Below are 23,812 nucleotides of genomic sequence, written 5' to 3'. Positions count from 1 at the left end.
TCTTTCCAGCGGCGCGGTCGATTCCCGGTTGCCGCGGGGCTCTTCCCGGGGGATCTGAACGAGGAGGGCGACGGAGACCCCCGACTCCCAAGGACGGGGCGGTGGGGGGAGGGGGGGGTGGATGGAAGGGGCAAGAAGGGAATCCCGCTCATTTGCATGCGATGACGCAAGCCCCGCCAGGCCCCGCCCTCCGCGCAGGGAGATCTCCTCCAGACGCCCCGCCGACTCCTTTCCCCTTCTCCTTCCCACCCGGAGACCCCCGCAGGAAGGTGAGCCGCCTCCCCGGACTCCCCCTGCCGCCCCTGCCGGCCACTTTCGGGCTCCGAAGGGCGGAGAGAAGCGGTGCGAGGCGGGGAGGAAAAAAAACCTCGCCAGCGAGCCCGGAAGTCTGGGAAGCGGCGCGCTCCTCTTGGCTTTTCGTAGCTCTTGCCAGCCCGCCGGCCACGTTTCACTTTCGGTTTCGGAGAGAAAGAAACGCAGAGGGCGTTGGCGGTGGCCTCTGAAGTGCTATGTTATTTATTTTATTTTACTTTATTTTTCTTTGAACTTTTTAGCCTCTTTTAATATTGTATTTTAACCTACCCATTTGTAACCCATTTTAACCTTTTAAAACCTAGTTTTAAACTTATTTTTGAACCTGTTTTAACAAGCCTGAATGGGAACAAGAAGTAAGAGACAGCACTCTGCGGCAGAGAGTTTATCCAAGCCTTTGAAGCAGCAGAAAATGGAAGGTTGTATTGCAAACAGACCGTCTGTTCCAGTAAGTAACTCATTCACAGGCACCTTAGCAGATACAGTCATGGCCAAAATTGTTGGCACCGCAGAAATTTTTCCAGAAAATCAAGTATTTCTCACAGAAAAGTATTGCAGGAACACATGTTTTGCTGTACACAGGTTTATTCCCTTTGTGTGTATTGGAACACAACAAAAAAAGGGAGGAAAAAAAGCAAATTGGACATAATGTCAAACAAAACTCCAAAAATGGGCTGGACAAAATTATTGGCACCCTTAACTTAGTATTTGGTTGCACACCCTTTGGAAAAAATAACTGAAATCAGTCGGTTCCTATACCAACAATAAGCTTCTTACACCTCTCACCCGAAATTTTGGACCACTCTTCCTTTGCAAACTGCTCCAGGTCTCTCTTATTGGAAGGGCGCCTTTTCCCAACAGCAATTTTAAGATCTCTCCACAGGTGTTCAATGGGATTCAGATCTGGACTCGTTGCTGGCCACTTCAGAACTCTCCAGCGCTTTCTTGCCATCCATTTCTGGGTGCTTTTTGACGTATGTTTGGGGTCATTGTCCTGCTGGAAGACCCAAGATCTCGGACGCAAACCCAGCGTTCTGACACTGGGCTCTACATTGCGACCCAAAATCCTTTGGTAATCCTCAGATTTCATGATGCCTTGCACACATTCAAGGCACCCAATGCCAGAGGCAGCAAAACAACCCCAAAACATCATTGAACCTCCACCATATTTCACTGTAGGTACTGTGTTCTTTTCTTTGTAGGCATCATTTCATTTTCGGTAAACAGTAGAATGATGTGCTTTACCAAAAAGCTCTATCTTGGTCTCATCTGTCCACAAGACGTTTTCCCAGAAGGATTTTGGCTAGATGGTAAAAATGCCAGATGTCAACTTGACATTGGAGCCGGGTTGATATCATCTAAGCTTCCCATATAAACACAGTTGTTGTGAGGTTCGATATTTCTCCTCATGGGTTGCAGGACTTGTTGCTCCTCTATATCTCGGTTGCCAGTGTGCCTCTGCTCTTGCTCCAAGAATGATTTTTTTTCCCAATGGGCAGGTACTCTGGCTTAAATCTATAAATGTAGATTTATGTCCATTTTTGGAGGGGCATAGCTGAGGATTCATCTTGTGGAAAGATGTTGTGGGAACTTCTAAATCAAATGAGAATGGAAGCTGGATTATATCCTTAGTGTTTGTCAGCTTAGGGGGCACGGTGTGATGAAGCCTTTTGTCTTTCAGTTGTTTCTCAGAGGCTGGGTCAGTCAGTGCAGTTACCCCACTGTCAGCCTGTGTGACTACCTTTTTTTACTGTTGAGGTAAAGGCAGATTGTTGATTAAATATATTGTCACAAGGTTGCGTGGTTAGTGGAGCCAAATTAAATAGAGGCTTTGCTGTAGGTTGAGTTGTCAGTGCCTCTTTTAGGTCATCCAATCTTTGAATGATGTTAACTTGCTCAGGTTCTGGCAATGCACTGAATAGGTCAATCAACATTTCCTCTGGCACATCCTCAGCAGTTCCTGCAGCTGTGGGTAACACAGTTCGTATATTGCTTCCTTGCTTTCTCAGGGTCAGTTCAGTTGCAGCAGCCCCAGGCTCAGTAGTGTGAGGGCTGTTGCAGCCTAGATTTAAAGTGACAGTGCCCTCTCTGTATGAGCTTCCCAGAAGAAGGGAATCCCAGGGGAGTTCTTTGATAACCATCCTCAGTGGCTCTCGAGAGACTGTAAAAGTAATGCCGCTGGCCTGTTCCTAGTCTCCTTAATTTTTAAGGGTAATCTCCAAATTTTGGGAAGTAAGGACAAGAATTACACATACCCTTATACATACCACTCAACCAATTCAAGTAGCGTACTGGATCTCTTTTGTGTGTCTAGAGATAAGGCTGACCTCTTCTCGGAGGTCACAGTACACCTTAGCGACAACAGCGACCATCAGTCCGTAAGTGTGACATTGCGAGGCCGCTTAGATTTAAGACCATATAACATGGCTGACAGATGGCTCACCAAAAAGGTAGAGGTGACCCAAAATAAAAGGTTAATTTGGGCCAAGGTTGATACTAAGGCAATACTAGAATGCCTTAAAACAGAGAATGCTACTAAGTGGGCTAGAACAATCCAGTCATCTACTACTGACTGGATGTCAGCCTTCAATGCATTCTCCAATCTTTGTAACATACGGAAGAAACACCTAACAGCTAAACCTACTACAAAAAGAGCCCGAGTGGGTAGACCTCGCTGGTTTGATCCTGATTGCCAGTGACAGAAAAAGAAATTGAAGGCAGCCATGAGGCTTGCCCAGAGGAATCCTACTGCCCATATACAAGCTAAGATGCTGCACACAAGAAGGGAATATAAAAAAAAACTATAACATTAAAGAAAAAACGTTTTGCCATTTCAATCTGGTCAGAACTTGAGTTGGCTGCCAGAAGTCATAATTCAGTATTATTTTGGCACTCAGTAGCAGGTATTCTGAAGGAACGGAGATTTGCATTTGACATACCAATCTCTGCTGCGGACTGGGAGAATTATTATCAGTGCTTGTTTGCCCCCACCGAACCGGTAAAGAAATTATTTTTAAATAGTGATTTGGTAAATCCGAGAACCCTCCCCCCTTGGCCACCAGTTTCAGAAAAGGAGATACAGTCCATCATTAAAAGCTTAAAGAGCAATAAAGCCCCAGGCGAGGATTTTTTACCAGCAGAATTATTTAAGAAATTTCCCAACTGGTGGGGCCCTGTATTAGCAGGTCTTTTTACACACATAAATAACACCTGCCTTATACCAGATGGGTGGAAGATGGCAATAGTTGTCCCCATATATAAAAAAGGGAATAAAAAGGATCCTAGTAATTATAGGCCCATCAGCCTGATTGACATTGTAGCAAAAATATATGCTAGGTACCTTTTGAACAGAATTGAAATCTGGGTAGAGGAAAACAACATCCTCACAGAAGAACAAGCAGGTTTTAGACAGAACAGATCTACTATTGATAACTGCTTTGTCTTGAACCATCTAATTGCCAAATATGCCTATAAGAAGAGACCCCTGTTTGCTGCTTTTATAGACCTTACACCAGCATTTGATATGGTAGAGACGTACTATGGAGTAAATTGACATCTCTTAAAATAGAACCCAGACTTCTGGCTTTGATTAAAGCCCTTTACACAAGTACCTGTTTGAGGGTGCGGTATGGGGTTAATGGGGCCCTGACTAACAGGATTCACACAAATAAAGGGATAAGGCAAGGGTGTATCCTGGCCCCATTATTATTTAATTTATACATCAATGACTTGCCAGGGTTAATGAAGGATACCATGGTACACATGCCGATGATCCTAAACACTTACTGTAACAGCTTGCTTTATGCTGATGATATGATTTTATTATCATACTCACAAGTAGGCTATTAAGAAGATTCAGCTCTTATTGCCAGGATAACTCCCTAATCATTAGCAAATCTAAATCAAAAATAATGGTGTTTGGAAGAAACCATCAGAGACATAAGTGGCAATTATGCCTGGTCTGATGGGTTTTGTTTTAATTATTGTTTTAATGTAATTTATTTTCTGCATTTGGGCAATAGGGTTTAATTTGTTTTAATGTCTGTATTTTGGGTATTTTGATATTTATGTCCCTGTTCACCGCCCTGAGTCCTTCAGGAGAAGGGCAGTATACAAATCAAATAAATAAATAAATAAATAAATTAGATGGTGAACCAATTGAACAGGTTAACACCTTTGTATATTTGGGTGTAACTTTTTCCAAGACTGGATCTTGGGCCTCCCATCATCAACAGAGTACATTTAGAGCAAAAGCCCATTTGAATTTATTGCTCAAACTAAAGAACCATAGTTACCCAGGGTCCCTAGCTTCATTAATCAAGGTTTATAAGGCTAAGGTTACCGCAATGCTCTTGTATGGAGCAGAAATTTGGGGTCTTTACTCAACCACAATCCTAGAACAAACAGTCCCAGCATTTGAGATGTATTTTGGGTATAGATCCAAGAACATCTGCTGCAGCAGTTAGAGCTGAATTGGGAATTCATACAATTCAGGCATTATCTAAAATTAGAGCTTATAACTACTGGTGCAAAGTTAATGAAATGGAGACTGATAGACTCCCCAAGTTATGCCTACTAGAGCAAATAAAACTACAATCACAAATCTCCTGGATCACCAAACTAACAAATTTTGTAAGAAGCTGTGGCCTTCCTGTTTCTTGCATAACAGGAGAACAATCCAAAAAAAGAGTTGCCCAAGGAATTAAGGATATAGAAGCACAAACTGATATAGCTGTCCTTAGTAAGGTGGGTAGCTTGAAATGGCTGAGTAAATACAAACGTACTTTTCAAGTAGACAGTTACTTGAAGTTACAACTCCCAAAACATCTTAGGGAGATATTTACGAGAGCGAGATTCGAACAGCTTGACACAATGGTCAGATATGGGAGTTGTCATGCTATACCATGCAATGAGCGTCTCTGCATTTGCGGAGCGGCAGAGGTAGAGGACCTGGCTCACATCCTATTTGACTGTTGCCTGTATAAGAGGGTGAGAGACAGGTATCTTGGTCTATATACCAGACGAATGACCCATTGGGATCCCCATATCAAAATAACTTACCTTTTTATGTCTGGCCAGAACTTGAAAATAACATTTAACGTACCACAGTACTTAAACAAAATGATCTGATTGAGATCTGCATATGTGGCAAGGGCGACTCCGAAATATAATGTTATCATATTTTATCTATACCTTAAATTATTGTACATTATTATAATTTCATTTTAGATTGTATTTTATTACTATTTCATCTTAAATTGTATTTTTTTTTATTAAAAAGTTTTATAAAGGTTACAATATAATCCCCAAAACCAACCCACCCAAAACCACCCCCTCTCCCTCCCCCACTTCCCAGAGCTGAGTACAGGGTTACAAATATAATAATCATAATCTAACTAACATTAACAAACTATATAGATAACCAAGTTCATAATGCGCTTTAACTCCCCTTTAACATAAATACACGCAAAATAAAAGTAGACATAATAATAATAAAAACATAAACAAGTTAATATCCAAGTTATTAAACAATACTAATACTAATAATAATAATAATATAATTAAAATTAATAAAAATTCCACTATAATAATCTTCTAGTAATAATAATCTAAAATTTATTCATAGGCTAGAAGGAACTTTTTAGTCCCATATTCTGAAGATAATCTATCCATCTTCTCCAGACCAAAATGTATCTTTCTTGAGAATGATCCTTCAGATAGGCAGAAATCTTAGCCATTTCTGCTAGATTTGACACTTTAAACGTCCATTCTTCTATAGTAGGCAAACTATCCTTCTTCCAATATTGCCCTACCAATAACCTTGCAGCTGTTATCAAGTTCAACATCAAGTTAATTTCTTTAGTATCACAATCTGTAATAACACCCAATAAAAATAGTCGTGGAGTAAACTTTTATCTTTCTCTTAAAAATCTTTTGAATATTCCACCAAATTTTAATCCAAAAAGCTTTTCTATTTCTACAAGTCCACCACATATGAAAATAAGTAGCATCCAAACTGCTACAACTCCAACATTTGGGCTGTAAATTAGGATACATACAAGACAACTTTTTAGGATCCAAATGCCATCTATAAAACATTTTATAAAAATTTTGTCTTAAATTTTGGGCCTGGGTAAATTTTACATTTCTAACCTAAATTACCTCCCATATATCCAATGGGATCGGTTCTTGAATATTTTGAGCCCACTTCACCATACAATCTTCAACTAATTCCATTCCCGAATCCAATTCTATTAAAGCATTGTAAATTCTCTTTATATGCGCTCGGTTTTGATCTTTGATCTGTTTTACCAAATTTTCATCCATTAATGTAATGCCAACCTTCTGATCTAACTTCCACCTAGCTTGCAATTGAGTATACTGGAACCAGGACTGTACAATATTTTCTTGTTTTAACTCACCTAACGACTTTAATTGCCAATCATTCCCTACCAATCTAAGTAATTCCTTATAAGAAATCATATCCAAACTCACACCCATAGATACACCCTCTATCGCGTGTCTAGGAATCCCCCAAATTGGTATTTTATAATTTAACTTATAATAATACTTTTTCCAGACACGCAATAAAGCACTTCTTAAAATATGAGATTTGAAAGCCTTGTCAACTTTTTTATCATAAATTAAATATGCATGCCACCCATATAATAAGTCCCATCCCTCAAGATAAAGTATTCTTTTATTTGTTAAGTTAAGCCAATCACTAACCAGTGTCAAAACCACCGCATCATAGTATAATTTCAAATTAGGAACCTTAAGTCCTCCTCTTTCCTGTGCGTCTTGTAAAATCTTAAGTATAACTCTTGGTTTTTTTCCCGCCCAGATAAATTTATTAATACCCTTCTGCCATTCATTCAAATTAGCATCCTTTTTCAATATAGGTATCATTTGAAACAAAAAGAGAAACTTTGGTAAAACATTCATTTTAACAGCTGCAATTTTCCCCAGCAAAGATAATTGTAGTTTTTTCCAATTATTTAAATCCTTTTGTACTTTTAGCCATAATGTCTCATAGTTATTCTTATATAATTTCACATTAGAGGCTGTAATATATACTCCCAAATATTTAACCTTTTTCACTATTTCATAACCTGTCAATTTTACTAACGTTTCCTTTTCATTCAGTCATATTTTTAGATAATATTTTAGTCTTATTATTATTTACCTTAAAACCAGAAACTTTTCCATATTGAGTTATAATTTCCATCAAGTCTATAACCGATTGAGTCGGTTGAGATAATGTCACAACCAAGTCATCCGCAAAAGCTCTTAACCTATAATCATTCTGTTTTATTTTTATTCCCCTTATTATAGTTGATTCACGAATTTTAATCAATAAAATCTCCAATGTTAAAACAAACAACAATGGTGATAGGGGACATCCCTGTCTTGTGCCTTTTTCAATTTTAAATGCCTCTGATAATCCCCCATTAATTATAATTTGTGCCGATTGTTGTTGATATATAGCCCTAAGAGAATGTAAAAATTTATCTCCAAAATTCATTTTATCAACAACCCTCAATAAAAATTGCCAATTCAACTGATCAAAAGCTTTTTCAGCATCCAAAAATATCAATGCCGCAGGGACTTGGTTGTTCTTCTCCAAATACTCAATTAAATTAACAATTTGTCTTACATTATATTTCATATATCTTCCAGTTATAAATCCAGACTGATCACTGTGAATAATTTGTTTCAAAACTTGCATTAATCTATTTGCCAATATTTTGGAAAAAATCTTATAATCTGTATTCAAAAGTGATATAGGTCTATAATTCTTGGGCTGGGTAAGGTCTTGGTCCTCCTTTGGAATCAGCGATATAAAAGCCCGTCTCCAAGACGGAGGCACTTCTCCTCCAAACTGGATATTATTAAACAATTCCTTTAATGGTTCTATCATCTCTGCAAATAATATTTTATAATAAATTGCTGATAATCCATCTGTACCAGGAGCCTTACCCACTTTTAACTGCTTAATTGCTAAAATGATTTCCTCAGAGGTAGTTAAACGATTCATCTCCTTTTGTTGTTCATTTGAAAGTCTAGGAAAATGTGCTTCCTGTAAATACTTATCTATATCTAAAGCTTGTATATTTTCACTAGCATATAATTTTGTATAAAAATCTAAAAAACTCTTTTAAATCAACTTTTGTTGATATACCTCTTTAGCTTTATATTCTATTTTCTCTATAATACGCAATTTCTGTTTCTTCCTTAATTGATAAGCCAACCACCTGCCAGGCTTATTTGCATTACAAAACGTATTATGTTTCACATAAGCAAATTAGTTGCAACCTGATCAGCCATTAACATATTAAATTGCTCTTTCAACAAATTTATGGAAACCCTTAATCTCTTATCTGATGGGTTCAAAATAAGAGCTTTCTCCTTCAATTTAATCTCTTCTTCAAGCTCTTTACGTTTTTGCGTCTGCTTACGCCTATGTCCATTATTCATGTGAATCAAAACCCCTCTCATATAAGCTTTACTAGCATCCCAAACCATTTCCATCAATGTACCTTTATGCATATTCAAAGCAAAAAATTCTTTCAAATGTTCTCTACATTTCTGCGAAAGCACCTCATATCTAAATAAGTTTTCGTTCAGTCTCCAAGATCTTCTGTTCACATCTTCAGTGAATAACTCCAAACATACAGGGCTATGATCCGACAATGTTCTAGGAAAAATCTTAACATTCTTGACCCTGGAGAAAAGATCAGTAGTAATTAAAAAAAATCAATTCTGGAAACCGATTGATGCCTATCCGAAAAAAAGTAAAGTCTCTATCTACCACATTCCGTTCCCGCCAGATATCTCTTAGTTCCAAGTCATCTTTCAAATCAAAAAAAGCTTTAGGCAATTTAGAATGATTAGGAGAATTTTTAAAAGATCCCTTCTTGTCTTTACTTGAGTCCAAAACACCATTCCAGTCACCCATCATAATAACAGATTTGTAATCCAATTGAATCAGTTTGTGATGTAAAAACTTATAAAACTTATTTTGCTGTTGATTAGGGGCATATAATCCAATAATAAGAACTTTCTTGCCTTGTAACACTAATTCAATAATAACATATCTTCCTTGTGTATCAGATTCAATTAATCTAGCCGATAAGTCTCTTCTTAAATAAATAACCACTCCCCCTTTTTTATCTGGGGCAGAAGCTATAAAATGTGATCCCAACTGATAATTAATCAGATACTTTTGATCTTTTGCAGCAATATGAGTCTCCTGTAAGCAAACAATGTCATTTTTATGTTGTTTCAGGTAGTGAAATACTTTCTTTCTTTTTTGTGGTAAATTCAGGCCTTTAACATTCCATGTCAAAAGCTTTGCCATCCTTAGTGACCTGAAGCCTCTGGAACACTGCCTGAAGATCTGCCATTGATCTCTTCGGTCGTGCCCCTCCCACAGACTCTGTAATAACCGGACCTTGTGTTGTTGGTCCAGAATCGGCTTTCTGTTTCTGCTCCTTTTCTTTACGTCTATATGCAGCCCGAGTCATCCTCTGTTCCTTTGGGTCATCCTTTAACAAAAAGAGCCTTGGTGGAGCAGTGGGCTAATGCCTCCTTAAGTAACACCAGCTGCCTGCCATTAGTGCAGGTTCGAGTCCCACCAGGCTCAAGGTTGACTCAGCCTTCCATCCTTCCGAAGTAGGTAAAATGAGGACCCAGATTGTTGGGGGCAATTAAGCTGACTTTGTAATAATGCCGCTTGGGGTGTGTGTGTGAAAGCCCTAATAAGCAGGCATATACATAGAATGAAGGCTACTGCTAAGCACATTTGATTTGTGCTTCTTAGATTGTAAGCCGCCCTGAGTCTTCGGAGAAGGGCGGGATATAAATGGAATTAAAATAAAATAAATAAATAAAAACACCAAACTCTGTTCAATAGGCTCAGCCTGCGGTAAATCTCCAACAACCAGTGACATTGCACCTTCAACTGGTTGTTTATCTTCCAACCTTTCTTCTATTCTCTTAGGTCGTGGAGATGGTGGTGAACGTGCTTTCAGGACATAAGTATAAAAATCTTTTGCCTTTGAAATTGTATATCGTGTCCCTGCATAATTCACCACTATTCCAATAGGCATCTCCCATCTAAACTGGACCTGTCGATTTTTAAGCTCCTCAGACAAAAAAGCAAAATCTTTTCTTTTTCTAAGAATTTTTGGAGGTATTTCTTTTAAGATTATAATATTTTGATCTGCAATTTGGAATCTCTGTTGGTAAAAAGCCTGAATAATTGCATTTTGTAGTGATCTCCTAGAAAAATAAATAACCACATCTCTGGGTAAATTTTTCTGACTCGCAATCCAAGAATTGACCCTAAATATCTTATCCATCTCTCTTGATAACTCCTCAGGTTTATATCCCCAAATGGGAGCTATAGCTTTTGCCACCTCCTCTTGCAAATCTTCTCGTGGATCCTCCTTTAGTCCTCTTATTTGCAACACAAATTCCATGTCTCTATATTGTGAGATGGTCACTTCGTCCTCTGTTCTATCGATCTTATTTTCAACTTTAACAACTCTGCTTTCTAATTTTTCAGTATTTTCCACAACTTCATCGACCCGGTCATCCAAGCGTTCAATATGTGTAGTCAATCCTTGAAGTGCAAGCAGTATGTCTTCCCTCATCTCTCTATTTTTATTCTCAAGGTCAGCCATCTCCTCCTTCATTTTACTGTCAAGGAGATCAGCCATCTCCTCCTTTATTTCTTGTGTTGCTTGCTTTAAAGCATCTTGAATATCTTTAAGCGTAAATGCCGGTGGTGGGGGAGAAGGTGAAGGGGATTTAGGCTTAGCTGTAGATTGCACTGCAGGTTGTGTTACAGGAGTCCTATACATTGTTTAAACTTAGTTGCCAAATGTATCTTTTTCTTGACACTGTCCTTTCACACAAAGAAACAGCATTCCGGCGCCATTTTTCCCCTTTAAATCAAATTAAAATATGGAGAAGATTAATTCTCCCTGGGTTAAAGTTTCCAGCACTTGTAATTTTAACTTCTCCTGGTCAGCTCTGTCTGCTTTTAAATTACTCACAAGTCACTTTAAATAGCAGATGTGGATGCGGCATCTTGCTTCGCTCCTAAGCTTGGAGCAAAGGTGTCCTGGGTACAGAGAAAGCCTCGGGCTCTGAGGGAGCTCTCACCCTCCGACCCCCAAATAATTAAGGGGGTCTAGGGAAGCTCTACCTCTACCCAAGGGAAACTCTCCTCCGCCTCTTCTCCCAAGGGGGAGGTTTTCAAGCCGCGGGACAGCTGATTTTCGCTGTCTCGGCGCGCTTCTCACGAAATCCCAGGACAGGCGGCCAAAAGAAAGCCGCCATCGGCGCGGCGTCGCCACGGGAAGTTTCTAATTGTATTTTATTTTAATTCCACTTTAAATTGTATTTTATCAAATTCCATTTTAAATTGCCTTTATCAAATTTTAGTAACAATTTATTGCTGGAACTTTGCACTTTGATAGGGCCCAAGGGCTAATCAATAAAGACTTATTATTAAGTACTTTCAGTTTTGCCTGGGCGGTGTCCGCGGAGCATCAGCTGCTATTCTGGCAAGTGCGGAGCCGGCAGCGGGTGGGGCGGACGCTCCTCCCGGGGTGGGGGGCGGCCTAGAGGGGCGGGGGCGAGGAAGGCAGCCCACTCCCGGGGGGATGCTGGGGGGGGTGTCTACAGAAGCCCTGCCCCTGCTGCACGGCTCCGGGTCTTTCAGATGTCGCTGCCTTAAGAAGAGACTTAGAGACAGCCACTTGTCTGAAATGGTGTAGATTCTCCTGCTTGAGCAGGGGGCTGGACCTGAAGACCTCCCAGGTCCCTCTCGGCTCTGGCTTGTTCCTGCCTGGAGCTGGAGGCTCCATTGAGAACTGCTGGTGCCCTTGCGGGGCTGCCCTGGTTTCCCACCCGCCTCCCTTGCTTAATCGTCGGCTCAGGTAGACTACCCCCTGCCAGGGCAGTTCTACCACTGCAGCCCAGCTCCAAGACTGAGCCTTCCCTCCCTCTTCTTTCTTCTTTTCTCTTTTTTTTCTCTCTTCACAGGTGGCGAGCATGGAGACGCTCCCGGAGGACGCCCTGCTTGCGGTGCTGGTTTTCGTGCCCGCCCGGGATCTGGTGCTTCGCTGCCGGCTGGTCTGCTCCCTCTGGCGCAGGCTGGTAGACTTGCCTTCGCTCTGGAGGCTCAAGTGTCAACGGGAGGGCTACCGGCCAGAGCCGCTGGACAGCCACGTCCCAGGCTGGCGGGATTTCTACTTCCTCTGCAGCCTGAAGAAGAACTTGATCAAGAACCCCTGTGCTGAAGGTGGGAGGGGGGAGTCAAGGGGGCTGAGCTGCCACTCTTTTTGGGGGGGTGTCAGGTTTCGGACCACTCAAAGCTTGTTTTCCCTGACCAGCCTGCTCTGATCCTGGATAATAAAGCGAATCAGGGCCAGGATGGAAGACCACCAGGCAATCCAAACAGAGGTGCCAACGTGGCTGAGCAAATTTAAAAAAAAAACTTCCAGAAATAACAAAATGCAACCAGTTCCATAATTCTGCCTCCAAAAATTAGCCTGTTTTAAGGCAGAGCTCTTCAAACCTGGTCCTTTTATGACTTGTGGAGTTCAACTCCCAGAATTCCTCAGCCAGCGTGCACGTTGGCTGAGGAATTCTGGGAGTTGAAGTCCACAAGGCTTAAAAGGACCAAGTTTAAAGTTGCGGACTTCAACTCCCAGAATTCCAACTTCTTTGTGTGTTTTTTCTCTCTCCTGCCACAGACGGCTTCGATCTCTGGCAGAAAGAATCCGACGGAGGCAATGGCTGGAAAATTGAGCAGCTTCTGGGAGATCAGAGAAAAAACTTCCCTCTTCCCCACGTTCAAAAGTACTTCGTGACGTCTTACAAGTGAGCAGCGCGACGGCGGCCTCTTCGGCCAACTGCAGGATTCCTTGGGTGTTTCTGACATCTGGATTTGACCATCAAGGGACAGGCTCCTTCCATGTTGGGAATTTCCAGCTGTGTTTCTCCCACAGGCAGCTTGGAAGCTTCAAATCCCCCAGGATCTCAAGTTTATTTTTATTGAATTTATGGATGGGCTGCCCATCTTAGCACAAGGCAGCTTATACTATTAACAAAGTAGAATTATGTATAGATTAATATCGGATGCCGCCTCTTCCCTCCCCCCTCTGCTTATCCTCCTCCCTCCCTCGCCATCTTTTAGCTACCGTATTTCATATTTTTATAGAGCTAGTCCTCCTCTTACAACAGCTCACTTAGTGACGGTTTGAAATTGCAGCAGCACTGAAAAAAGTGACCTACGACGACCGCTTTTCACACGACCGTTGCGGCATCCCTGTGATCACGTGATCCATGTTCGTACGCTTGCAACAGACTCACAACGGTCGCAGCCTCTGGGGATCACGCAATCCCGTTTCACGACCTTCCGACAACCCGGTTTCACTTAACAGCCGTGCTACTAACTGAACTAACTGACTCACTTAACGACTGTGGCAAGAACAGTTGCAAAACGGGGCAAAACTCACTGAACAGCTGTCTCGCTTAGCAACTTAAATTCTGGGCTCAGTTGTCCTTTTGTACAGGCAGTCCTCGCCTTCACGATCGCCAGTGAGCCCAGAATTTATGTCGCTAAGTGAGAAATTTGTTAAGTGGGTTTTGCCCCGTTTTACCACTATTCTTGCTGCCCTCGTTAGGTGGAGGCCTGCGGTTGTTCAGTAAGTCACACGGTCCTTAAGTGATTGTGAACTGCGAACCCGTTGCCAAGCGTACGAACGTGGACCACCGTGATCATGGGGATGCTGCGTCAGTTGTAAGTTCAGTGCAGTAACTTCAGTCACTAAGTGAACCATTGTAAATTGAGGACTAGCTGTATAAAAATACAAAATTCAATAGCTAAAAGATGGGGAAGTATGGAGGAGAAGGGGTTATAACTGCTTTTGAGCAGGGGTCCCTCCTGAAAAGTGCTTGAAAAGTCCCAAAGGTGCTTTTTTCACGAGGCAACTCGACTTTCTTGTTTTCCTTTGAAGGCATTTCACTTCTCACCCAAGAAGCTTCCTCAGCTCTGACTGGATGGTGGAGAACAGAAGAATTTATACTCCTTGCAGACAGCCGGTCATCCATTTAGAGAGTCGTTGAGGCCACCTGGAACTTTATCTGTGTCCTCTGCATCACCTGAGCGGTGCAAATAGGTGTTGTTAGGCATATGGTGTTAGCCTACAATGTTGGGTTGAAAATATATTAACCAAGATGTTATGTCATTAAGATGTTAATTGGCCAATGGGTGTGTAAGTGTTCTCATGGCCATAAGAGGGAGCTAGTAACGTAGCTTCTCTCTCTCTCTGAATTCACTGCTCTCTACTATTACTGTTTTTGCTCTGTTACCTAAACTGTGTATTGACCTCTGGACTGGTAAAAAGACTTTGTATTTGGATTGCTGCTTGGACTGTTGCTATTGTGTATGACCTGGACTGTTTATTTTTGATTGTGCATTTTTATTCTTACACCACCTTCATGCTTTTACAACTCAGTGTACTCCTGTGTGTGACTCTTACTGCTCTCAGTACCCTTCCTTGTCTGTGCAACTCTTTGGTAGCACAAGGAGACCTCTGCACAGCAAATTCCTTAACAGGTGTGGACGTTTCTTGGAACTGTTGAAAGGAAGAAGACTCCCCACACATTTGCACCACACATTTGACCCCGAAGACACAGATAAACCTCCAAGTGGCCTCAACGTGTCTCCAAAAGGATACAAATGACCGGCTCTCTGCAAGGAGTATACGTAAATCCTTCCATTCCCTACCATCCGGTCAGAGCTGAAGAAGCTTCTTGGATGAGAAGCGAAGCGTCTTCAAAGAAAAACAGGAAAGTCCAGTTGCCTCGTGAAAAAAGCACCGTTGGGACAACCAGAACCTGGAGGACAGAGAACCTCCGTAGACATTTACTCGAAAAGTCATTTAACAATAATTCGTGGTTTGTGTTCCACAAACCTTAGTTTTTCTCTTCCTGGCCAGGTCCTGCATGAAGAGGCAGCTGATCACCTTACGGGATGACGGCTACTGGGACCAGTTGATGGACGAGGTCCGGCCTGATATTGTGGTGAGCGACTGGTGAGTGGCAGGAGGAGAGGCGGACGGATGCGCGAGCACAAAAACACAGTTGGGCAGCGCTAAAAACGGCTCCATCCAAGCGGGAGGCAGAATGCGGCCCTCTTTTCGTTCTCCTTGCTTTCGCACAGAAGGAATATAGCTGCTCCTAACAGTTCACTTAGGGACTGTTCAAAGTTACAACGGCACTGAAAAAAAGTAGGATTTTTTTAATTATTTTTGATCATTGAACAGTCAGCCAATTTTTTCAGACTGGATTTGACATTTTTGTCTGTCAATAGGCAGATCTGGATATTTGATGGTATTATAGATATCGTCGCAGAATGGATGATGATGATGATGATGATGATGATTTTATACTTTTATTCATTTAAGCTGAACCTCAGTCAACTGAACACTCAAATTGACTGGCACAAATGGTTGACACGGGTTGCTGCCAGCATCCTAGGTATCAACCAGGTACCTCCTTAAAATGTAAGATGTTCCAAGTTTTTTGTAGCTTTGCTGCAGTTATTGCAGGAAGCTGCAACTTCTTGATGTGTTTTGCAGAGTTTTGGGACATAGTTCCCAGTGCCCCGATGACAGTGGGCATCACTGTTACACGTTTCATCCATAATCGCGCAGTTTCGATGGCCAGGTCGCGGTATTTCGCAATTTTTTCCAGTTTTTTTTTATTGTTATTGATCATCGCACAGTCAGCCAAATGTTCAGACTGGATTTGGCATTTTTGTCTACCTATTGAGTCCTTACCAAGGACCTGGGATAGGCAGATGTGGATGTTTGTTGATATTATTATTGTTGTTGTTCTTGTTATATCAACCACCTCCATTGTGCTGATCCCCCATTAGGGCCCTTACAAAGAGATAGGTGGGTTGGGGCCAACCTCACTTCGGGGAGGGCAAGATGTTCCAGAGGGCAGGAGCCACAGCAGAGAAGCCCCCCCCTTCCTGGACCCCACCAGCTGTAGTAATCGATCTTGAACAACTGTCTATCTTAGCAGCCAATGTTTTGGACTCAATTGTGGTTGTAAGTCATAAATCGAGGGCCACAATCCAGAACCACCTGTGTCCCTATTGATCTCCTTTAAGAGCTGACATTCTCTCCTTCGGCCCCACCTGTCCACAGGTACGCCGCACGTTCTGACTGTGGTTGCGAGTACCAAATCTGCGTGAGGCTCCTGTCCGAAGACTACATTGTCCTCCAGGAGTTTCTGCCGGAAAAGGTGGTGATCGAACAGTGGAGCGACGCAAAATGGCACAAGGTAGGGGGGGGTCGGACCGCAGCCCTGTTCCCACCCCCAAGATTCAGCTCGTGGCTTCGGTTGAGGAGCCAGAGGGTTTTTTATTTGCCAATAAAGGAGAATATTTGTAGCTCGGGGTTGACATGAAAAGCCCTCAGTGCTCTCTGAGTTGGGTTGTTTTCTTGCAGACGTCTCATGACCCAACTAGGTGACATCAGGGCTAGAAGGAAGGGGAATATGCAGAGAGGAGGAGATGGGGGGTGGTGGAGGAGGATGGGGAGGAGGAAAAGGACTGTGGGGGTCCTTGGTGCTCTCTGAGCTTGCTGGCTTTCTTGCAGACGTCTCATGACCCAACTAGGGAACATCATCAGTGCTAGAAGGAAGTAGGAGTTGAGGAGGAGGAGGAGGAGGAGGAGGAGGAGGAAGCAAAGGACTGTGGGGTCCTTGGTGACCTCTGAGCTGGGTTGTTTTCTAGCAGACGTTTCGTGACCCAACTAGGTAACGTCATCAGTGCTAGAAGGGAACTGGGGTTTGTGGAGAGGAGGGCAGCTGTGGGGTCCTTGGTGCTCTCTGAGCTTGTGGGGTTTTTTGTGCAAACATCTCATCACCCAACTAAGCAACATCAGCATTGCTAGTAAGGAGAGAGGCTTGCTGCCTCTTTATTATCCCTCCTAGCTATGATGATTGATGTTACCTTGTTGGGTCATGAAACGTCTGCAAGGAAACAACCCAGCTCAGAGAGCACCAAGGACCCCACCGTTTTTTATTTTATTTATCATTAAAGGCTGCGTGCTGTGTGCAACACGCACAACGGGGTGTTTTTGAGAGCCCGTCCGGGTTCGAGCTGGCGGTTTGTAAAAATCCCCTCAGTAATGCTAGAATCGAATCTGGGGACGGAATTGGACAGGGATGATCAGGAAAGACCCCGCGGATCAAATGGATCAGCTAGGCGGCGGAAGAGACAGCCGCAGCAACCGCCCTGAGCGGGACCGGAGTCGTTGCCCTGCTTCGACCTTCTGGCCTGCTCCTGAACAACGGCGGCATCTCCCTGGGATCAAGGAGATGCCGCAGACCGGCTATGCGGACCCGATCGACCACCACCGAGGGGCCTTTGACAGCGGCGCTAAACTTCTCCAGGCCCTGGTCACCCAATCTCACCGAAAACCACTCGACGGCAGCACCACTAGATGCGGCGGGGCGTCCACGGCCCACACCCTGGGTGCCGACGCTATCTCCGTGCCGATCAACACCCCTAAAGACGCCAGGATGCAGCTGATCGTTGGAGATGACGGCGACTAGACCACCGAGGCCATCAACATCTGGCCTCCTCCAGCTCTGAACCCCCCCCTGCCCTCCCTCGCCCCACAGGACATGATGGGCCTGGGTGCAAGCCACGGTGGCAGAGTGGCCTGTCCTACACCTGCAGCCCCATAGAGGTGAGAGCTCTATGGGGTATGCTTCACCCAGAGTGGGTCCTGGACCACCCCCAGAAGCAGAATCACAACCCATCGTGAGAGGATGGGGAGTGGCCTGCTTCTGGGGTTCACCCAACCAAGTGGCAGTGGCTGGGTGGCGGTCCAGATACCCACCTACCCGACTAGACCCTCCTTCTAATGCTCCACCCAGGGGACCGCCTTCCCAATGCTCCCCGATGCTCCCTATGCGTCTTCAATATTCTTGCATAGACCTACTCGCCCTCAGGAGTTCCCCCCTCTCCTGGGTTCGTCCTGCCTTCACTACATCAAACCTCGATGACGGGCCCGACCTTTGGGCCTCTGAGAGATGGCCAGGCAGGGTCAGGGGCCTCCATCACAAGACCAACAAGAGGCCCCTGGTTAAGTTTCTTGTTAAGTTTTTTGTCGGGTTAGGGAGGGGGGCGGGAAAAGAGTATGGCTGCTCGGAGAAGGCAGGCCTTCCGGGTGCCATAACGCAGGCCAGGCTTACGACCATTCGCGATGGTGAGAAACGAGGACCAGTCGCCGACAATAACCGATGGCGTACTGACGAACATCCTATTCCCAGGATGGTGGGGAACGGCAGAAGGTGCACAAACAGAGGGCCGTATCATCACCGGGAGTGTCATCTCCGCTCTGTACAAGCGGTGAGACGCTCCGACCCTCTGTACTTCCCCGGAGGACCCGGGAGAGAAGGTGTGCAGCCTCCTATGCTAAGGCTGGTCTACCTGAATGCCAGGTCCGTAGCTAACAAGGCACACCTTGTTCGTGACCTAGTGGAGAGCGAGCACGCGGACCTGGCTTGCATCACGGAAACCTGGCTGGGCCAAGAGGGTGGTGTCCCTCTGGTTGACCTCTGCCCGCCAGGTTTCCGGGTGCTGCACCAGCCTCGGACCCATGGGAGGGGCGGGGGAGTGGCAGTTATCATCAGGGAATCCCTTAGCCCGCGAGAGATCACCGTCCCTCAGATGGTCGGGTGTGAGTCTCTCCTACTGAGATACGGCCCGGGGGCGCAGTTGGGCCTGCTGCTGGCATACCTACCACCTAATCGTGCAGCGGCAGCCCTGCCCGAGCTACTCGATGTCCTCTCAGGGTTGGTGGTTGAATTCCCAAGACTCATGGTCTTGGGCGACTTTAACCTACCGTCCCTGGGAGGATTGTCCGACCTGGCTCGGGAGTTCATGGCTTCCATGGCGGCTATGGACCTGTCGCAAATAATTTCTGGACCGACTCATGAGAGAGGCCACACCCCAGACTTAGTGTTCTTGTCTGGACGGTGGCGCAATGATATCGGTGGGGGTGCCACGACTGTTATGCCCCTGTCATGGACCGATCATCACCTCGTGCGGCTAGACTTCCCCTTTGCCACCCCCCGCCGTGGGTGCGCGGTGCCAACCAGATGGTACCGCCCTAGGCGCCTAATGGACCCTGATAGGTTCCAGGCAGCGCTTGGGGACGCACATGCACTCCCTGCTCACAGCTCGGCGGATGCCTTAGTGGAAGCCTGGGAGAAGGCAGCCACGGAGGCTCTGGACCGAGTTGCACCCATGCGGCCTCTGACCCGGCGCAGATCCCAGCGAGCCCCATGGTTCACCGCGGAGCTCCGGGAAATGAAGCGTCGGAGACGGGGCCTAGAGAGCCGTTGGAGATCCAGTCGATCCGAATCCGACCGATTGCGATTAAGAATCCTCACCAGGTCTTATCTCGCTGCGATAAGGGTGGCAAAATCCAACTACTTTTCCACCCTCATCGCGTCCGCAGATAATCGCCCGGCTGCCTTGTTCAGGGTGACTCGCTCCCTACTGAACCAAGAGGTGAGGGAGGAACCCTTGCAGGGTTGAGCCGAGGAATTCGGCCAATATCTGCTGGATAAAATTGCTCGGATCCGAACCGGCCTGGACTCCAACTGGGCTGAGTTGGAAGAACAAGGCATGGACAGTCTTGTCGACGTCACCTGGGAGGAATTTGATCCTGTGACTCCGAAGGAAGTGGACAGGATTATGAGGAGGTTGAGCTCCTCCACATGCTTACTGGACCCGTGCCCTTCCTGGCTGGCATATGCAGCTCGAGAGGGGACACGAGGCTGGTTCCTGGCGGTCATCTCCGCTTCTCTGAGTGAGGGTCACTTCCCCACCGCCTTGAAGGAGGCGGTGGTGAGACCTCTCCTCAAGAAGCCCACCTTGGACCCATCCTCATTGAATAACTTTCGTCCAGTCTCCAATCTTCGCTTCCTTGCGAAGGTTGTTGAGAGCGTGGTGGCGCACCAACTCCCTCAGATCCTGGATGAAGCAGTTTATCTAGACCCGTACCAATCGGGCTTCAGGCCGGGCTACAGCACGGAGACGGCATTGGTCGCTCTGATAAATGATCTCTGGAGAGCCCGGGACAGGGGCCATTCCTCTGTCCTAGTCTTATTAGACCTCTCGGCGGCTTTCGATACCATCGACCATGGTATCTTGCTGCGACGCCTCAGGGGACTGGGAGTGGGAGGCACGGTTCTGCGTTGGTTCTCCTTTCTCCAGGGTCGCTCGCAGTCGGTGTTGGCAGGGGGACAGAGGTCGACCCCGAGGCCTCTCGCTTGCGGAGTCCCTCAGGGGTCGGTCCTCTCGCCTCTCCTGTTCAACATCTACATGAAACCGCTGGGCGAGATCATTCGCAGCTTTGGAGTAGGGTACCATCAGTATGCTGATGACACCCAGCTTTTCATCTCAACTCCAAACAACATCAGTGATGCCCTCGACGTGATGTCCCGCTGCCTGAAAGCGGTCCGGGAATGGATGGGGAGGAACAGGCTTCAACTGAACCCGGACAAGACTGAATGGCTGTACGTACCGGCAAGCCAGGATACTCAGAACATCCCATCCCTTAACATCGGGGACAAGTTACTACCCCCTGTTGATAGGGCCCGCAACCTGGGTGTCCTCCTTGACTCGCAGCTCTCCCTGGAAGATCACATAGGAGCTGTGACCAAGGGGGCCTTCTCCCGGGTTCGACTAGTTCGCCAATTACGGCCTTATCTGGACCTGGATGCCTTACGTACAGTCACCCATGCTCTTGTGACCTCTCGCCTAGACTACTGTAACGCTCTCTACTTGGGGCTGCCCTTGAGATCCACTCGGAAGCTTCAACTGGTGCAAAGTGCAGCGGCACGGACACTCTTGGGAGCCTCCCGATACTCCCATATCACACCTCTCCTCCGTGCGCTGCACTGGCTTCCAGTTGCCTTCCGTGTGAAGTTCAAGGTGCTAACAATGACATACAAAGCCCTACATGGCATGGGTCCGGACTACCTACGGGAGCACCTTCTGCCAATGTCAGCACCCCACCGTCCTGTGCGCTCCCACAGAGAGGGCCTCCTCAGGGTGCCACCGCTCAAGGAATGTCGGCTGGTGGCCCCCAGGGGGAGGGCATTCTCAGTGGGTGCGCCAGCCCTCTGGAACAGCTTGCCAACCGAAATCCGGATGGCCCCTGACCTCCGCACCTTCCGGCGCGAATTAAAAACTTACCTGTTCCAGCAGTCCGGCCTGGCCTGATAGCTCTAATTGGGGTCCCAGTTTGTATTTTGCTATTGTTTGTTTTTCACTATTGTTCATTCTGTATGCCTACCCTATTCTGTACACCGCCCCGAGTCCCTCGGGAGAAGGGCGGTTTATAAAAACAAATAAATAAATAAATAAATAAATAAAATGCCACTTCTCACCTGCTCCTCGCCTTCTTTCTCCTGCTCAGGTGTCGTACACGTTTCACAACTATCCTCCTGGAGTCCGTCACGTCTTATTTATTCACGGAGGCAAAGACACGCAATTCTGGGCTGGCTGGTACGGTGTGCGAGTCACCAACAGCAGCCTCACTCTGGGTCCCCAAGTGGCGGATTGATGCACAAGGGCTGCTGCGGTTTGCATGGACTACAACTCCCATCGTGCCCAGTAAGTGGCTCTGGGGAAGGTCAGTCTAACCCTTGACATCCACCTGGCTATTTTTTCTCTGGCTGAGAGAAATAAATCTGTAGGGATTTATGGATTAACAGCTCTTTCTCCTTGCTTCTCCTCCTGCAACATTGCAATGCCTGGAAAGTTGTACAATTGTGGTATTTAATAAAAATGGTTTTAAGTCAAATCTGTGTTGCCCCGAATCCCTGTTCTGGGTTTAGCGACGAGGGCCGAAGTGACGTGAGCGAACGCAGCTGGTGCTCCCAGATACAATTCTTAAAAGTTTATTTACAGTGAATTTATTTATTTATTTACTCAAATTTATATGCCTCCCTTCTCCCTGAGGACTCAGGGCAGCTCACAACAATAAAAAGTAGAAAAACATAAAATGAAAAATTTAAAAGAGCATTAAACCAGTAAATAGAATAATTATTTAACAATTTAAAATCCAGTAAAATCTAATTAAAATCCGTAGTCAGTCCAGACCCGCTTGTTGAAACAACCAAGTCTTCAGGTCACGGCAGAAGGACCGAAGGTCAGGGGCCGTCCGCCGCTCCGGAGGCAGTTCATTCCAGAGGGTCGGCACGCCCACAGAGAAGGCTCTCCCCCTGGGGGTCGCCAGCCAGCATTGCCTGGCCGACGGCACCCTGAGGAGGCCGACTCTGTGGGAGTGAACCGGGCGATGGGAGGTTGACAATGGCAGCAGGTGGTCTCGCAAGTACCCCGGGCCTAAGCCATGTAGGGCTTTAAAGGTTACTACCAACACGTTGAATCGCACCCGGAGAGCAACCGGAAGCCAATGCAGCACACACAGGGGTGGTGTAACATGGGAGTATCGAGATACTCTCATAAGCACCCATGCGACCGCATTTTGCACCAGTTGAAGCCTCCGGGTGCACCTCAAGGGCAGCCCCATGTAGAGAGCATTGCAGTAATCCAGGCGAGAAGTGACAAGGGCATGGGTGACCGTGCATAGGGCATCTCAGTCCAAAAAGGGGCGCAACTGGCGCACCAGGCGAACCTGTGCAAAGGCCCCCCTGGCCACAGCAGTTAGATGATCCTCCAAATTAAGCCGTCAATTCAGGAGGACACCCACGTTGCGGGCCCTTTCTGAGGAGGGCAATAGCTCCCCCCCATCAAAAGAGGTGGAACATGTTGGACAATACGAGACGCCGGTATCCACAGCCACTTGGTCTTGGAGGGGTTCAGCCTGAGCCTGTTCCTTCCCATCCAGACCCGCACCGCCTCCAGGCACCGAGACATCACATCAAGGGCATCACTGGGTTGGCTCAGGATGGAGATAAACAACTGGGTATCATCGGCATATTGGTGATACCTCACCCCAAAGCCACGGATGATCTCACCCAGCGGCTTCATATAGATGTTAAAAAGGAGGGGGGAGAGAACCGACCCCTGGGGTACCCCACAAGAAAGGGGCCTCGGGGTAGATCTCTGCCCCCCTGCCACTACGAACTGCGAACGGCCCAAGAGGTAGGAGGAGAACCACTGTAAAACATTGCCTCCCACTCCCAGCCCCTCGAGCCGTCGTAGCAGGATACCATGTTCGATGGTATCAAAAGCTGCTGAGAGGTCAAGTAGGACCAGGACAGAGGAGCAACCCCTGACCCGGGCCCGCCAGAGATCATCTAGCAGTGCGACCAATGCCGTTTCTGTGCTGTAACCGGGTCTGAAACCAGACTGGTATGGGTCCAGATAGTCCGCTTCATCCAGGAATTGCGGAAGCTGATACGCTACAACACTCTC

At 45.9% G+C, this 23,812-nt stretch overlaps 1 protein-coding gene across 3 annotated transcripts in view; it reads left to right on the top strand.

The window, feature by feature from the left end:
* The first annotated feature begins 473 nt into the window (after positions 1–473).
* Positions 474–23,812, top strand: part of LOC308675881 (F-box only protein 6-like) — a 41,689-nt gene continuing 18,350 nt past the window's right edge. For all 3 annotated transcript variants that reach the window (XR_014028231.1, XR_014028232.1, XM_081341491.1), the window contains exons 1-5: positions 474–760; positions 12,370–12,628; positions 13,083–13,209; positions 15,333–15,428; positions 16,551–16,686. Coding sequence is in view for 1 of the 3 variants with exons in the window: in XM_081341491.1 (XP_081197617.1) it covers positions 656–760; positions 12,370–12,628; positions 13,083–13,209; positions 15,333–15,428; positions 16,551–16,686 (723 nt within the window). In the remaining 2 variants the exon portion in view is untranslated. The remainder of the gene's footprint in view (positions 761–12,369; positions 12,629–13,082; positions 13,210–15,332; positions 15,429–16,550; positions 16,687–23,812) is intronic.

This window comes from Vipera berus, assembly GCF_964194415.1.
Source record: "Vipera berus genome assembly, chromosome: 17".
Taxonomy (NCBI): Eukaryota; Metazoa; Chordata; class Lepidosauria; order Squamata; family Viperidae; genus Vipera; species Vipera berus.
Note: the sequence above shows the minus strand (reverse complement) of the source record. Positions and strands in the feature narration are given on the sequence as shown.